Source organism: Lycorma delicatula, chromosome 12 (genome assembly GCF_047948215.1).
Source record: "Lycorma delicatula isolate Av1 chromosome 12, ASM4794821v1, whole genome shotgun sequence".
NCBI classification, from domain to species: domain Eukaryota; kingdom Metazoa; phylum Arthropoda; class Insecta; order Hemiptera; family Fulgoridae; genus Lycorma; species Lycorma delicatula.
The window spans coordinates 29,677,857-29,695,416 of NC_134466.1; the positions used below are offsets into that span (position 1 = coordinate 29,677,857).

The 17,560-nt window shown below is 31.5% G+C and overlaps 2 protein-coding genes across 4 annotated transcripts in view; both read left to right on the forward strand.

The window, feature by feature from the left end:
* LOC142332914 (FERM, ARHGEF and pleckstrin domain-containing protein 1-like) overlaps positions 1-17,560 on the forward strand; it is a 410,843-nt gene that overhangs the window by 262,842 nt on the left and 130,441 nt on the right. For all 3 annotated transcript variants that reach the window (XM_075379617.1, XM_075379618.1, XM_075379619.1), the window contains exon 12: positions 8,177-8,314. In XM_075379617.1, coding sequence (XP_075235732.1) covers positions 8,177-8,314 — 138 coding nt within the window. The remainder of the gene's footprint in view (positions 1-8,176; positions 8,315-17,560) is intronic.
* LOC142333308 (uncharacterized) lies at positions 8,323-14,328 on the forward strand (the record flags this gene model as incomplete). The annotated part of the gene is made up of 1 exon (XM_075380332.1): positions 8,323-14,328. A coding segment is annotated over one exon (6,006 nt), but the record flags the coding sequence as incomplete, so codon positions are not given.

Genomic DNA, 17,560 nt, shown 5'->3' on the forward strand with positions numbered 1-17,560 from the left:
TTGTTAACTTCAGCCTCTTTCTTCCTCTTCGTTTTTCACATTCAACAGAGCCTTCAAGAACTCTATTTATTATTACTTTTATCCTAAATATATGCCCGATTCAGTTTCTTTTTCTCCTCTTGATAGTCGCTAATATTGTTCTACCTTCATTTTCACTCTTCTTATTACTTCTATGTTACTCTGTCCACCCATTTCATTTTCTCCATCCTCCAAACCCACATCTCAAAAGCCCTGATCTTATCTTTTCCTTTTACCCCAGTGTCCATGTTTCATTATTGTACAAAAGTATACTCCAAACATGGTATTTCACCATTCTCTTCCTCAGGTTCAGATGCATGTTGCTGTAGAGTAGGTTTTTCTTTATAAAAAAGCTTCCTTTGCTTTTGCAATTCTCAGCTTAATCTCTTCTTTACTCCTCCAGTTTTCAGTTAGTACTGTCCTGAGATATCTGAATCTTTTTACTTGTTCAATTTTTCCTTTTGCTGTTACAACATCCATATCTTCCCTTTCAATCACCTTCATAACTTTTGTTTTCTTTACATTTATTTTCATCCCGTATTCCTTCATTCCTACTTCCAATGCTTTCATAATTCCTTTTTATGTCTGAGTGTCTAGCTATAATCTATAGCAAATCTAGATCATCAGCAAATCTAATGTAACCTATATTTCTTTCACCTTTGCTTGCTCCTTTTTAGCCATCCAATATTTCTTTGACATAAAAAGTGAACATTGTTGGTAATAAACAGCAGCTTTGCCTCACTCCTTTGCCTGATTCTAACCAATTTGTGAGATTCTCATTTATTTTCACAGCTGCTTTTTGCTTCATGTACAATTCTCTGATCAGTCTCCTACCCTTCCAATCAACTATCTTTTCTTTCAGAATTTCAATTAATTTTTCTCATTGTACTCTGTTGATTGCCTTTTTCATATCTATAAAACACAAGCCTCTTCCTCTTCCTCTTCCTCTTTCAAAACATCTCTCTCCAGTCATCTGATCAGTCCTACAGCTTCTCTTGTTTCTTGTTTGAATCCAAACTGTTCTTTCCCCCCACATTCTCCTCCATCAACCTTTTATTCATAACTCTTCAGCATTATTTTTGCAGCATGCATAAAATACATTAATTAAAAAAATTCTTAAAAAAAATCAACAGTTCAGAAGCAACTGTCGAAAATTACTTTGAACACATATTTATGTATATGTTGAAGAAAATGTAGATAAATTGTATTTATTTAAAAAATTCATCATCAGAGTAATAGTGTTAACATAAAAGAAAATCTTTTAATTGTATTTTAAGTAAATTTGTGAGAAGATTTTTCAAATGGTTCGGCAATCTATTAAAATTGCAATGGAAACGTAATAAACTTTTTCATAAGCTGAAGTATTGTATTGAGTTATTTGTAAACAGTTCTGTTTTCTTGTTTGGTAAAGGTGGATGTTGTTATTTTTTTTAAAGAATAAGTGATCATTCATTTTAGCAAAGATTGTCCATTCATAAATATAAATAAAAAGGATAAGTTAACACATCTAATTTTCAAAATATAGGTCTACATGTTGATTCATATTTATGGTTGCCAGATAAAAATTTCATAGCCCATTTTTGTATCTAAAAAACTGACTTCTGAGGGTTTAACAAAACAATAATCTCACAGCCATAAAAAATGTGTATATTATTTTATATGCATATTTATATATAAAATTGTAGTATATAAAGTAGTAGTGGAATGTTAATATTAATAAATAAATATATTTGTATTGGACAGCATATTAGGATATTATTAAATAAAAGTAAATTCAGGAAATAATTGTACATAGGTCAAATATGATATTAGATTTCAAGGAATAATCAATATTTGTTTATTAATAATGAATTTAATCTTTTCAAGTGATTAACTGTTTTAGTAATTTTGTTAATGTTATTGACTGATTTCTTAAAATTTTCAACCAAAATTTTGAAATAAAAAGAAGTTTATTTGACAAATAAATATAAAAAGTTTTAAAACTAAGATGCAAGGTGAATAAAACATCCTTCAACAAAGAACTGTTGGTACAAGCCAGTCAATCAATTTTGACATGTATCATTTCTGCTTATAAAAATAAATTAGGAATTAAAAAATCACACTCAAAGATCCCTTAAGATACACAATATTAATGAAATAAATAAAGAAAAAGGAAAGGATATGTCTTTTCCTTATTAAAATTTAGTACTTATATTCCATATTTCTCCAGTGAAGGATATCTTTTATGATTTAGAAGCATTTAAGCAATGATTTGTAAATGTTTGTCCAAAATAAAAGACTGCAATTCATTCTTGAACACACAAAAGGAAAATCTGTAACTATCTGATTATGTATTTTGGGCAGATAGATTTTTAATCCTTTGCATGCTGAGACTTGTAATTAATTAAACAGTTTTTTTATAGAAAGAATCACTATTAATAAAAATATGAATTTTCTTATTGTTTTTACCTCACTATCTTCAAAAATTGCTCAATCTAGTCAGTCGGTAGTAATAAATTATTATTATCAGAGGAAAAATGTTTTACTTATATAGAACTAATATGATTTTATCTTTTTTTAAATGTTAAAACAATAGCTACTATAATGAAAAAAGGTACGTAACCACTATGATTTAAAAACAAAAGTATTATTTATTTTTTACTTTTTTCAGTTTTTTTTTTAGATGTATTTGAAAAAAGAAAGATAAACAGACCCAGCTGGATGTGAATTTTGATAGAATAGCATAAAATAGCTGGTTTAATTGTTTTGCTGTGCTATGTGTTGTAATTTGTCATAAACTTACCCCTAGTGGATTAAATATAAATCAGAAAATGTAGAGAAACATTAAAACCTAGTGAAAGTAATTCATTAACATCTTTAATTTTTTTAAACTAGGAGGAATTCTTAGCCGTATGATTAAGTACAGCTATCTGAAAATTTTGTTTTCAATGCATATAACAGAGGTTAGGAAAATATGTGTAATTAGATTATTGGTTTTGAACTATTGAGATACAGTTTTTGCACCGATTAGTAATTGAAGTGAAACATAATAATCTCATCGTAGTAGTGCCTCATCCAGTGTAGCCTTTTACTCTAGGTGTACCAACGAACCACAGATGAAAAAATCTTATATAATGAGTAACCAGTTCGATGGTGTATGTATACTCATTTTGCAGTATGATTGTCTAATTCTAGTAAAGATGTAGTGCATTACAAGTAATTTTTGTAAATATTATTTTGTACCAATCATAAGAACTTATTCATCAGTCCTGTACTTTGTTCTTATTTCACTGTTTTTATTATTAATTAGAAACTACAAATTGTAACGTAAAGCGTTGTATTTCATATGACATTTATTAATAAAAAACTATTATGCACAAAATATAAAAGCAAGATAAAATTGAAGAACAGTGCTGCTATCTGTTTAGAAAACATGAATTAACTATGATTACACTTTCACAAATGTTTAATATGCACTTTAATAGTAATCATCTAATCCATGAAATAAATTAAGGTTATACTTAAAAAGCTCAATCATTTTAATAATTTTAACCTTTTATGCTGAAAATCTTTCATAAATTGTTCAAAATTAGATTTTAAATTGAGATTTAAGTTATAAAGGAGGTTGATTTGCACCAGGTGTGTAAATATGAAACTGGAATTTTTGTATAGAAAATACACATTTATTGTATGAAAATGATAGCCATCACTAGCTACTCATTTTTCCCATCACTGACAATTTATGAATACCACACCAAAAAAACTGTTGCTCCTTTGAAACAAACCAGTCATCGAGCCATTTTCGTACATTTTCATAAGAAGTGAAGTGCTACTCAGCAAGTGCGTATCCCATCGATGCAAATAAATAGTACTTGGACGGAGCCAGGTCTGGTTAGTAAGCCATGTGTGAAAGTATTTCCAAACTGAACACCTCAATCGTTTCCTTGATCGGTTTTGCTGTGTGTGATGGTGCATTATCATGAAGCAAAATCACTTAGTATTGCCTTTTTTGATATTCTGGTTGTTTTTCACGTAATGCTTGATTCAGATCGATCTTTTGCTGTTTTTAGCATTCAGTATTGACGATTTCACTAGGTTTTAGCAGCTCATAACAGATCATGCCCTTCTGATCCACAAAACACAAGAGCATTGTCTTCTTTCCATAACGATTTGACCTTGAAGTCGATGTCGATGGTTTGCCTGGAGATACCCATTGTCTTGTACGCTTAGGATTCTCAAAATATTTCCACTTTTCATCACCTGTCACAATTTGATGGAGAAATGACTTTCTTCTTACCCGGCGAACAGCATTTCGCAATTGGTTGTTTGGTTTTCTTGCTGTCTTTCATTCAGTTCATCTTCTGAATCTTTCCCATGGCTTTCAAACATATGGAGACGGCTTCTCTTGTTACATTTAATTGATCCACGAGTTGTTGCGTTTGAGTGTCATCCTCATCCAACAATGCTTGCAATTTACTGTCTTCAAACGATTTCAGTACCCTTCCACGTTCTTCATTTCTCATATCAAAATTGCCACTTTTGAATATTTTTTTTAAACCACTCAAAGTACTTTGATTTACCAAGAGCATGCTCACCGTAAGCTTCGACAACCATTTGATGCGATTCTACAGCAGTTTTCTTTAAATGGTAACAGAAAATCAGTGCTGTCTGCAAGTCGTAGTTTGCAGGTACAAAACTCAACATGTTCAACGCTAATTAAAACTATGCTGTTGTATGAAACTTGTATTATTGTGAGTTGAAAATCTTTGTCACCTGTCAAAGAAAGAAAATGGCACCAGTGATGCGGTTTGATGTTAACTACATTGACAGCTATGGCCATCTATGGACAAATTCTGGTTTCATATTTACACACCTGGTATACTAGAATTTATAGTACTTTCATTCCTACTTTTCCATTCTCTGAAAAATATTTGCCTATTACCAGAGTTATTTTGTACATCTTTTTCAGCATTTTTCAATTTATCTTGTTCTATATCTCTATTCTTCTTACACAATCACTTATTATTCTTGATGAATTCCATTCCACTTTTTTTTTAATTCTTCATTCCATTAATTATGTGTAAATTATCTCTTCCTTCTAGTTTTTCTGTAATAAAGTAGAAAAACAAATGTATGTTTAAACATTTTATTCCGCTTGATGCTGTAACTTGTTTTTTTTTTTTTTTTTTTTAAATTTATTGACTGTTTGAATCATCTTGAAAACTTAATTTCATTCATTTTAAGAGAACTTAATTCCATTTTATGTAGAACTTAATGGAGAAGAGGTTAATTTTTTTAGTATTGATTTTTTTTAAGTTTTATAATTTTTTATTTATTTTTTGGTTGATTATTCAAATTTTAGAATTAAAAACATGCATTCAGAAATACATAAAATAAAGATTAAAATATATTTAATTTTGTAAACCATTGTTATGGTTATTATTGTATGTTTCACAAGGATATTCAGATGTAGCATGTGTAAAACTTCTTACAAATACAATTAATTTACTCTTAAATAACTTATAATCTACAAAATATATAAGATTTTACTTTAAATCTTACAGGGCGTTTCATAATGTTGTTAGGAGTTACAAAAACTCAGTACAAAAAAAGTATTTCACTTACCTAAATGAAAGTTGTACGAGGTGATGCAGGGACTCAAACAGTTTTTGTTAAAATCTGTAAATGTTCAATACGTGCTCCTCTGGTGATATGGCACACATCAACACGAAAGTCTAGCTCTTGCCAAACTTGTTCTAACATGTCATTTTCAATTGAGTTGATTGCATTGATTATGCGATCCGTTAGCTCAGCGATATCGTGCGGCATTTGTGGGATAAAAACACCTTATCTTTCACATAACCCCAGAGAAAGAAATCACATGGCGTGAGGTCTGGTGATCTTGGTGGCCACTGCATAATGTGTTGGACTTCTTCAGACGCATGTCCTATCCAGCGCCCAGGTAATGTTGTGTTAAGATACTGTCGAACCTCGTTATGAAAATGGGCAGGACAACCATCTTGCTAGAAAATGAAGTCGTTAAGTAGCTGAGGCATAAGCCATAATTGTAACAATCCAGGTATATCATGCCGGTTACTGTCGTTTCCATAAAAAAGAACGGCCCATATCCTTCCTCACGAGAGATCGCACAAAAAACATTTGCTTTTAGAGAATTCCAAATGTGTTCCACATAAGCGTGTGGGTTTTCAGTTCCCCAAACTCGCATGTTGTGATTTGATGTTGATGTTTGATGTTATGGTTTACTTTGTTGCTTATATGGAAAGTAGCTTCATCGCTGAAAATTATCATGTTTACAAAACCTTCATCTAACAACATCTTTTTCTGTAACTGTAAACAAAAATCGAGCCTACGTGTTTTATCTCCATCAGAAAGATACTGGATTAATTGAAAATGGTACGGTTTGGATAATAAACGTTTATGGAGAACTCTCCACACTGTTGTTTTCAGAATTCCTAATTCTCTGCCTGCAGTCGCAGTCAATTTTGACGAGCTGCAAATGAAACTTGCACGCACACATTCGACATTGACTTCCGAGGTTGATGGACGACCGGTTGATTTTCGCTTGCACAAGCAACCAGTTACACTGAATTCTTTATACCATGCACGAATTGAATTGTCACTTGGTGGCTCCTTATGAAATTTCAACCGAAACGCACGTTGCACAGAAATTACTGACTTTGACAAGTGAAATTCTAACACCCAAAATTACTTCTCGCTTCCCATGGCAGCCATTTTCTCTACTGTTGACGCCTAGCGAGCAAATGGTTTACTAACTGCCTAGTATATGTGGAAAAAACTATTTGAAGTACTCTTTCATACAGTACTTGTTTTATTTTTGTGAGTGAAATAGTTTTTTGTTAATGAATTTTTGAAACTCCGAAGAACATTATGAAACGTCCTGTATAATAGCTAATACAGATTAATACAAAATTAATGAGATTGTAATAGTAAGATAATCACAAAATCAACAATTCATTTTATGCAAGAATTATTTAATTTTAATATTTACAAAAGGAAACTAGCTTATACTTTTATGATCGAATAATGTCAGTTTGGTTCCATGTTCACAAAGAATTCACAGAATATCTGCTCATACGTATCCACAGACAGTACTATTCTAAAATGGAATATTTGTGATATGTTCTTTGCTCATTTGTTACCACACATTTACTCTAAATGATCTTGCAAATTGTGATTGCATTTATTGCAGACTGTACTCATGTTGATCGTACTCTGTACTGAACGTGCAGGCCCTCAGCAGTATTTATATCTCTGGCTTAGGGCTTGACCTGTAGTTAGTAATAGTAGCAGATTCTTTTGTTTGTTCGAGAGTAATGATTTCTATTGTCTGCACCTTCTATGCTTTTCTATAAACTCTTTCTAGAGAGAATCTTTTCGTTGTTTCTTCTGGGTTTTTCTTACTTCATGTTCTCTGATTCTTCTGGAAGCCTCTCTACTTGTTGCATTCCTTTAGGATTTTTTGTTTGCTGTTACAGGATTGAAGTAGGTAGGTAGATATATGAGAAGAAAAATATATTCTTTGCTAGAGAACATTGCTTGTTTTATAAGTGATCATATTACATACATTTTACAAAATTAAAAATAGTTAACAGTAACTGGTACCTTTACTTTTCTTTTCCAATATAGATTGATAATAAAGATTTCTAGTGTTGAAAATATTTTAAGTAACTTCATAGAGCTAGAAATTAATAAATTTTAAAAAGGTGTATGGTTTTGAAGGGTTTGAAGGTATGGTTTCTTAAAAAAGAAAAAAAAAACTGGTTCTCTCAATTTCTCTATAAAAGTTTATTTTTATTTTTTTTATAATTGTTAGTCTGTTAATATTTATGAATATTTATTTAATATTATTTTTATATTTATTTACATTTATTGCATTTCATTAGTTGAAAACCCATTTATGTGTACTTATGAGGCACAATGAACTGTTAATAATTTCAATTAAGAGAAACGGTAGCAAAGTTATTTGTAAAATTAATTTTAATGCTTCATTTGTTTGAGCTCTCCAGTTTATCAATTTTTAATATATTTTTTTTACTAAGATAAAAGGTTAGATATTTAAAAAAAGTATATTTTTGTAATTATTAAGACTTATGTATAATTGTGAACTTTTCATGTAACTTCTTGTACGTTGTTTCAGTGTCTCTGTCTTGCGGGTCGATGAGCCTTGCCGGAGTGGGTACAGCGGCTTCTCCGAGCCCGACTGTTCGCCGTGTCACTCCAACGAATCCAGCTGCAACAGCGACTTGGTCCCCCACTACAGATATTACAACACAAGGTCAGATTAATGCTTATTATTCACCACAATTTAATTATGACTACGATTCAGATAGACAGTCATTCTGTCGCCATTGTGGTGAGGAACTCGAATCCATCACATCCTCACGGCGGTCATCTCGCAGCCGCAAGGAACCATCACCTACATCTAAAACTAGATCTAGTCAAACTGATATTATAGGTGATGATTATGATGAAGAAAATAGTATTGTTGCCGATAATAAACGTTATACTTGGCAACGAAGTGCTAGTTGTAAGGAATTGAATCGTGGACAGAAAAAATTATCGGATATTGTTCAACCAGTCGAAAAATTAGAACGTAATTTAGATGCTCCAGTAACTAGATATGATGAAAGTCGTAGGTCATGTTATAGCATTTCTGGAAGTAAAACACCTTCCTTAGATCGCAGTAATGTCGAAGCACCAGAGACAAAAGTTTATTCGAGTAGTTATCCGGGTACTACTTCTAGTCTTTCGACTGAAAGTGGTGCAGGTGATGATGGCGGCATGGAACCCGGTGGAAGCGTTTTGGTTATAGATATGGGTAGTTCAAGAGAAGAGATGATCCTGAGCCATGATGATCTCAGCCACGATTCATATGAACTTTTAGAACGAGAACGGTGTGATATATATGGTGAATCTCGTTCAGTAAGTCTTGATTCTACAGGTGATCAAATACTTCCTGATGATGAGATGTTTGTAATGGATGATGATTTTGGCAGTAAAGATAGTTCAGATGTGGAAAAACGTCTAGGTTATGTCGAACCAAGATATGCAAATATGAATTTTAATGAATTTAATGAAAAATGTAAACAAGAAATTGCAAGTAAACGTGCTGTTGAATTTAGTGAATTTGATGCAAAATGTAGACCTGGTATGGTTATCGGTTTTGATGATGAAATAACGTCAACTCTCTCTCATTATCCTGTTGAACGAACAAAAAGTGACCCGTATGTTAGTGATTTTTGGAAAGTTGCAAAACAGCACAGACGGCTACTTCATCAAAAATCAATAGATTTAACACCTACTGAAAGCAGTGGAGCTGATTCCGGTGGTGCTGATGATTACAAAGGTTTGAATGCTCCATGTACTAGCCGGAGTGTTGTTGATATACCATATACATTGCATAAACGTCATCAAATGAATGGTACGGTACCTAGTGGTGAACATAGTCTGTCTATTGAGCAGCAGAGATCTCCTCTGCTCTTATCACCGAAGAAGAGCAGCCCAATTTATATTCGAAAATCTCCAGAGAAATCTCCAGATTTGGGAAGAAAAATAAAATCACCAAAAAAAGTAAGCATTGATAGCGGTGATAGATTGTCAAAAACAAAAATGAAACCCGATTTGAATTCTCAAGATTCTGGTTTATCATTGTCATTAGGTGCTGAAAGTGTAGATGATTTACAGGACGTTCTAACAAGAAATGTTGATAATATTATTGGAATAGAGTTTGAAGGTAAAGGTGATGAAGTTAAACGTAAGATTATTAGAGAAAGCAGTGATAGTCGGCAAAGTTCATTTGAAACTGTTGAAATGGATACACTTAAAGTTGATGATGAGCGTTATAGACCTAAAACTCCTAATAGAAAGGATCTTGTTAAAGTTAAAAGTGAAGAAACAAAATCAAAAAAAGGTATTCTTAGTAAAGTAAGACATGTTCATAGTGCCGATAGTGGTTTACGTAAAGATAGCTCTTTTGACAAACGCGATTCAGCTGTACAGGTTATAAAAATAGATAGTGATAGTTCACAAGATGTTTGTTCTTGTGGTAGCGATAGGAAAGATTCTAGACAAAGAGATATCAAAAGCTCTTCATTAGATAGTTCAGATCCAGATGTTATAATTGTTGAATATCGAGGTAACAGAAAGAAAGCATTTCAAAAAAGGTCATCATCAGGAAGTAAAGATAGTATTGATAAGGAAAAAGATATAAAAAGGGGTAGTAGTTTAGATCTACCAAAAAGTAGTAAAGATATAAGACAGAAAGGTGATAAATTAAGTAAAGAATCAAAATCGTTGGATAAAGAAATGAAAGATACAAAAAAAATGACTAAACGTGATAGTAAGTTTGAAAGAGGAAAGTTAAGTAAAGACGACAGTAAGGAAAAACAAAAGTTAAATAAAAGTGAGATAAAAGTTATAGAAAAACCTCTTAAGTTGGAAACTAATTCAGAACATTTTGAAAAAGAAGTTAGTAAGGTTATTGTGATTGAAAAACCAAAATTAGAAATGGTTACTGTTTCAGAAAAGTTAGAGAAAGATAAAGATCAAGAAAAAATTAAACCACCAAAAAATGATGAAGTCATTACTAAAAAGACAACAGTTATTACTATAAAGTCTGATGAAGGTAATAGTAATGTTGCAGAAGTTAAGTCTGTCAAAGATATGCCAAATTCTTTAACAGCAGGAAGCTCTGTTAAAAGTAATGTAGAAGTAGCAAAGATTGGTACAGAAACGCCAACTAAAAAGCCATCAGCATTACCAGAAACCATGTGGAAAAAATTTGGTGATCTACCTGCACCAATATCTCATAAAAGGGAAAGATCACCGATTCTTTTTGCACGTCTTGGTTTATCAGAAGGTTCAACATTTGCTCCAAAACAGTCATCTGTTGTATCGCCATCGTCATCACGAAGAGCAAAATCATTGGATGCTCCTGTTGTTTCATTACATAGGCTTCCACCTGTAACATCATTTTCAAGTAAAGATGATACTGTTGACAATGATGAAATTATTGAACTTGAGGATAAGACATTACGTCAAGTTAAACAGACAAAGAAAGATATCAGTGAAATTAAACAAGCAAGTCAGATCAAAGAAGAAGAAGAAGAAGAAGAAGAAGAAGAAGAAGAAGAAGAAGTTAAAGTTGAAGAAAAAAAAGTTGATAAAATATGCAATGATGCCTCAGCAGCTACTAAAGAAGAAGCTTTTGCAGAAAAAAATAAAAATAATGATGTTAAAACAAAAAGTAATGTAAAAGAAGTCCAACCTGTAAATCTTTTAAAAGATGGTTCTACAAATAAACCAGAAGTGCTAACTACATCAGTTATTATGACTTCTGTAGAACTTGTTGGCGATATGAAAGAACGAGGATCAAAAACACCTGATACTACTGTAAAGGAAGATGAAATAACTGTTACATTAGAAAAATTAGATGAAGTTGTCGATAGAGTTAAGGAAAATAGTTTTATAAATAGAAAAGGATCTAAAGTTGATAACTTAGTACTAGATAAACAGGAAACAAGAGACAGTCGCTCACCATGTCTTTCACCTAATGCAGATTCGTTAAAATCTCCATGTCTGTCACCAAAAGATGGTCAACCAAAATCCCCATCACCATGTCTGTCTCCTAATGATCCACCACATTCACCTTGTCGAGTACAAGATGGTGAACCATCTCCTTGTGCTGAAAGAAGACCGAGTACAAGAAAAGAACGTTTAGATTCATTTAAAAACAAAAAAAGTTATTCAGTTGATATCTGGACTTCAGAAGAAACTGATGTGCCAGGTGTACCTACTTTAGATATTGATGATGTAGATATAGATTTCACGAGCAAGGATTATGATGACGAAACATTCATTATTGAACCCGTAGTTGATACTGTAAAAGAAAAAGAAGAGAATATTGTAAAAAAATGTGTTGATACTGATGTGAAAGTAACTGAAATGGATAGTGTAGTTAAAGTAGATGAGGCAAAACCAGTTGAATCGGGAAGTGATATTCCTGCTATTGAATCAAGAAGTGATATTCCTGTTATTGAATCAAGAAGTGATATTCCTGTTATTGAATCAAGAAGTGATATTCCTGCTATTGAATCGAGAAGTGATATTCCTGCTATTGAATCAGGCAGTGATATCCCTACTATTGAATCGGGAAGTGATGTTCCTGCTATTGAATCAGGAAGTGACATTCCTGCTATTGAATCGGGAAGTGATATTTTTGAACCTGCTCAAGCTGGTGAATTCATGAAAAACATTGGTAGTGAAGTAATTTCAACTGAAGATGAATGTTGGGAATCTAGTGAAGATGTTAACCAAATTTCTGGTAGTATGAACTATCCACCTTCTACTAGTGATGGTAGTGATATTGATAAGCATATATCTATTGAAAATAAGTTTTTTACAAGTGACTTCACCCCAGAAACAAATGATATTAAAAATGAAGAAGAAAAACCTGTAGATTCTGAATTGAATGAGACTGATTTGGTGATTTCAAAAGATGAAAGTAAAAATGTAGAAGAAGCTTTAAAGGAGACTTTACAGTTAGAAGTTATAGAAGGTTTAGATGAACCTTCAACATCTGATAAAAGATTTATACCAGAAAAAAGAAGTTTTGATGAAGAACCTTCTAGTTCTTCATCAAAATCAATTAAACCTGAATTATCAAATACATGGAAACCATTTCCACTAGAGAGTTCTGGTAGTTCAAGTCTTGAAGAAGGAGTATTTCCTCCAGATGAAACGGGACATTATGCAGATGAAGAAGAAGGATCTAGTCATTCAAATAATGGTCAGGATGATTTTCCTACTGGATTTGGTTACCCGATGACCAGTGCTGAAATGATTATTGGGGGATATACTGGAGGAATTTTTGGTTTATCACGTACCTTATCTAGAATAAGTGAAAGGAGTACGACATCAGAACAAGAAAGATCAGATTTTGAGGATGACGTTTCAACAAAACCGTCTTCTAGATCTTTGTCTGTTGATGATGAATCATTACTTTCTAGTGATCGACAGCCTAGTTTATCTTCAGATCCACCATCAGGAACAAATCATGATGTACCGTTTGAAGATCGAGCTCTTCCGGAGTTACCTCCATTACCACCTGAACCAAAAGAATCGTTGCCGGTTTCTAGAGTACCGGTTCCATTGTTATTGCCTACTCATGAAGAAGATTGGCCTTCTCCACCAAATTCTTCACCTTTTGATACTCCAGTAATTAGTCATATTGAAACATTTTATATGGAAATAAAACCTGAAGAGGCTACAAAAGTTGTTGTTGTTGATGCTAAAGATTTAGATGATGAAAACGGGGAAAGTTCTACTGATGAAAATAAAACACTTCAAGAAGAACCACCAAGTGTTTTTGATGAATCGTCTACTACTGTTGAAGGCACTGTAAAACTTGCTGTTAGACCTAAAAGCCAGTATGGAAATTCTGTTAGTGAAGATACTTCTCTTGCTGTGTCTGATTTTTCTAGCAGCACTGGGACAACAGTGAAACATTGCCAGTATTATTCATGTGCTGTAAAATCAGATGATAACAGTTCTTTAGCCGGTGATTTTGGTCTGTCATTATCCACTGAAATGTTATCAAGTAGAAAAAATTCTGATGATTCAGTTGAGAAGTATCAGACAAGACGTTCTGGTATGTATGTACCTCAGCGTTCCTTTGATGATTACGATTCACCATATAGCGAATCTGATGAAGGTTCACCATGTAAAACGCCGATTAAAAGAAGAGTGCATCAAGCATCATCGTCTTTTTACACTAATGTGCCATTAAGTCCTACAAGTGTTGTTGGTTCAATAAAAACATTGGAACGGGCAAAATTTGATAGAAGAACCGGTTTAAAATGTACACCTTATTATTCAGCTCCTGTTCCTGTAAGTCATGAAACTAGAGATGTTTCTGAAGCGATCAATGTCGGAAATGATAACAAACGGGGCACAGGTAACCGATCAAAGTGTTATTCATATTATTCACTTGCTAGAGATCCTCCTAGCGATGGATCATCATCTTCACTTGATAACCAGGAACCACCGACCACACCAAACACCATACCGAGAGTTTCCAAAAAACGCCGTCATCATACAAATACAATGAAACGTCGACATCGTGTTTCGGTCGATATGGAAGTAAGAGATGGGCATATTGTTTCTGTCTCGAGCCCGTCGGTCGTTGCTTGCGGTAGTCGATCTCAGAGACAATCAACGGGTTCACAAAAAGATCTCAGTTCGGATCTTTCAAATTTGCGAGGACAAGTCTCAAAACAGTCCTCGGTCTAACGTTAAAATATAAAATATTTTAATTACCTGCCTTATAGAATTCCTCGTGTATTTATTATTGATATAACTTTAATTGATAAATTCTTTAGAGATGGATTGACAGGTTTTGTTAAGTGTTAATTTTTTGTTTATCTTTTAGATTTAGGATAAGTTTTTATTTATAACATAATATATATTACGATAAAAATTCAAAACTAGAATTATAGCAGTTTATCTTTAATGTAAAATGTTAACATTTTTTTTATGTTGTCCTTTTTAATAGGTTGAACGAAAGAATAATCAATATGTTTACGGTAACCCTTCAATATTATCCGTAAAATTTTTTGTACATATTTTGTATAAAAAATTTAGTCTCATTTCATTTTATATTAAACGAAATTGCGTGTGATAATTAAAATATTATGGCCTATTGATTATAGTTTGGTATTTTTTTAGGAAAGTGATGTATAATTAAATGAAAATAGTTCTTTTGTTTTTTAAAAGTACTATTTCTTACGTATGTACAGTTTTAGTTTGAGATTATTTTGTGTAATTTATATTTATACTTTTAAATATGATCTGTGTACGAGTATATGTAATAGCTTCGGTGAAAGTAGTTTTTTAATGTTTCTTTGATACTTTTTTATGATCTCAACTTCACATTATTTTTGTTAGTATATATATATATATATATATATATATATATATAGCCATTGTAATATCTTATTTCTTATTTTTGTTACGAAATATACTATGTATTTAATTTTTATTTCTTTAAAAAACCAGATATTGATCAGGTTTTCCTTAAGGTATAGTATGAATGATATCTTAATTTTAAATTAAGTGTAAATTTCTGACTGGAGGTAACACCTGTATTTTTTTTTTTTTTTTGGATAAGTTCTACAAAAACACTTTGCTTATATGTAATACTATATTTGTTAGTACAGTAGTTGGGCTGCTGCTAACTAATTTTGAGTCAGCCATACAACTGATCACCCTTTCTTACCAAATATTAAGATTTTTTTTAAGTGTTTACTTGTACTTATTAAAATTTTAATCATTGTGTATTTGATGGTAATTTAATGACATCACTCATTACACATTGATCTTATTTTTTATTTTGATTTTTAATGGTTTTTTTTTTAAGCATAAATATACTTTTATAGTGAAATGCTATTTAGTGGTTTATTAACATTTGTCTGGTATAAATTGTTAGAACTGTTATAATAAATATTCATAATGAATGTTATTTTTAAATGATTTGAATTTATAAACTTTGTTTTCATATCGTAATATAAAATCACATTTGTATATGTGTGCGGAAAATGCTATTTCTTTTAACATCTGATATCTTATTCCAGGGCTGATCATAATATAAAATTGAGATAAAGATAATTAAAAATTATTTTGAATGAAAAACATTACTCATACACAAATAAAAAAAGATGTGGGCTCAGTTCAAAATAAGATTCCAGTATGGTAATGTACCCAAACTGAAAGTTTCTAGAATTTCATTTATCAAATTACATTTGTCTTCAAAAGAATAGTTCAGGAACTTCCAATCTCCATTCTGAAAAACTTTTAGAATTTTTTGTGGACTTAAAAAAATGGTATGATTAAAAATAAAATGCATACCATATGTGTTATATAGTTAATTAATATTCAGAGTAAAAATTTTAATGACTCGTAAATTGAAACTAGTGTCTATCTCTAAAAATTAACAAATAAGTATAAAATCGAGTTTTTAGGATAGTAATATATTAATTGTTTAACCTTAGTCATCCAAATTACACAGGGTGCAACTTGGATAAATTAAAATTTTGATAATCTGGAAATATCCAAATATCTTGATACAGTAGTGTTGATGTGTAAAATCATGTAAATTATTAGAAATAGTCATTAATATATGTTTTTTTAAATTGAAATTTACTTACAGTAATGTCAGTTTTTAAGAAAATATGCCTACAATACGATCATTATATTACTCAGATTTCTTTGAATATAAGATCGGTGAGTTTGTTCTGCTATGGTGGGTAAACAGTTTACAGTTATAGGTTTTGTAATTGCATATGTCCATTTGATGTGTTTATAATCTGTAGTCAATTTATTGATTTGTAAAATGGAAAATCTTTGTTTTATATTACATTGACTAGATATTTAAAAATTGAACCAAATTTAACAAGGAAATGGGAATTGAAGTATAGTAAAAAAGAATTATATTATTTAAAATACCTGGATGCTGGATCGGTCTGGATAATTTGGATGAATAGGTTCTAGATAGGATAATTTGGATAATTTAAAAAATAATAAGAATTATTTTTTAATGTTTTTGATAAAGAAATTATGAAAAAAGCGTGAGAAGGGGGTTGTGCAAAAAATTACATCATGGCTGCAAACTTGGCTGGCATGGTGAGGCCACTCATTACACTGTTTACACTATTTACTTGTTCATTACTGAAGATTAAAATTTTGAAATTTTTATTGTAAAAATATATATATAAAAGGTTATGTTAAAATTACAGATATATAATATTTATATAAGTAGCACACAAATTAACCTGAACAACACACATGTTATTTAATAAAAAGTAAAAGTTAAATTTATTTAAAAAAGAAATCATACCTGTAAAATTTGTGAATATCTAGGAATTCTTTCGTCCTTCTTTGTTCTCAATCACTTCATGTACACAATTTAGCGTTGATTAGAAGTGTACTACACATTTTTTTGGTTTCTTTATCATGAAACCATGCTGTATATACCACATAATATATCATTTATAACATACTGTACCACATAGTGCTTTAATGAGATCAATTTTTGTGGTACAGTTTATTTTTGAGAATCGTTTTTTGACTATTGCCCAAAGATTTTCAATTGGGGTTAGGTTTGGGGAGTGGACTGTCTATAGAAGCACTTTAATGTTTTGTTTTTCGAAAAATCTTTCCACTGTTTTGCAGTATGGCTTAGCACCAAATCTTGTTGCATCACTCTGTTGCCTTGTGGCAACTTATCTTGAAGTTGTGTAACATTCCTTTCCTTCAGAAATTGATATCCATTACTTTTCAACATACCATCTACTGGAAGTAATGAACAAGGGCCTTCAAATGTGAAACAACCCCAAAACATTTTTTTTCTGGGGGTATTCAACTGATTGTTAGACATGAGCCGGTGATATGTTTTCATCTGATGCTTATGTAACATGTAGAATCCTTTGCCCCTGAACATAAAGATGTGACTCATAGGAAAGCTTAA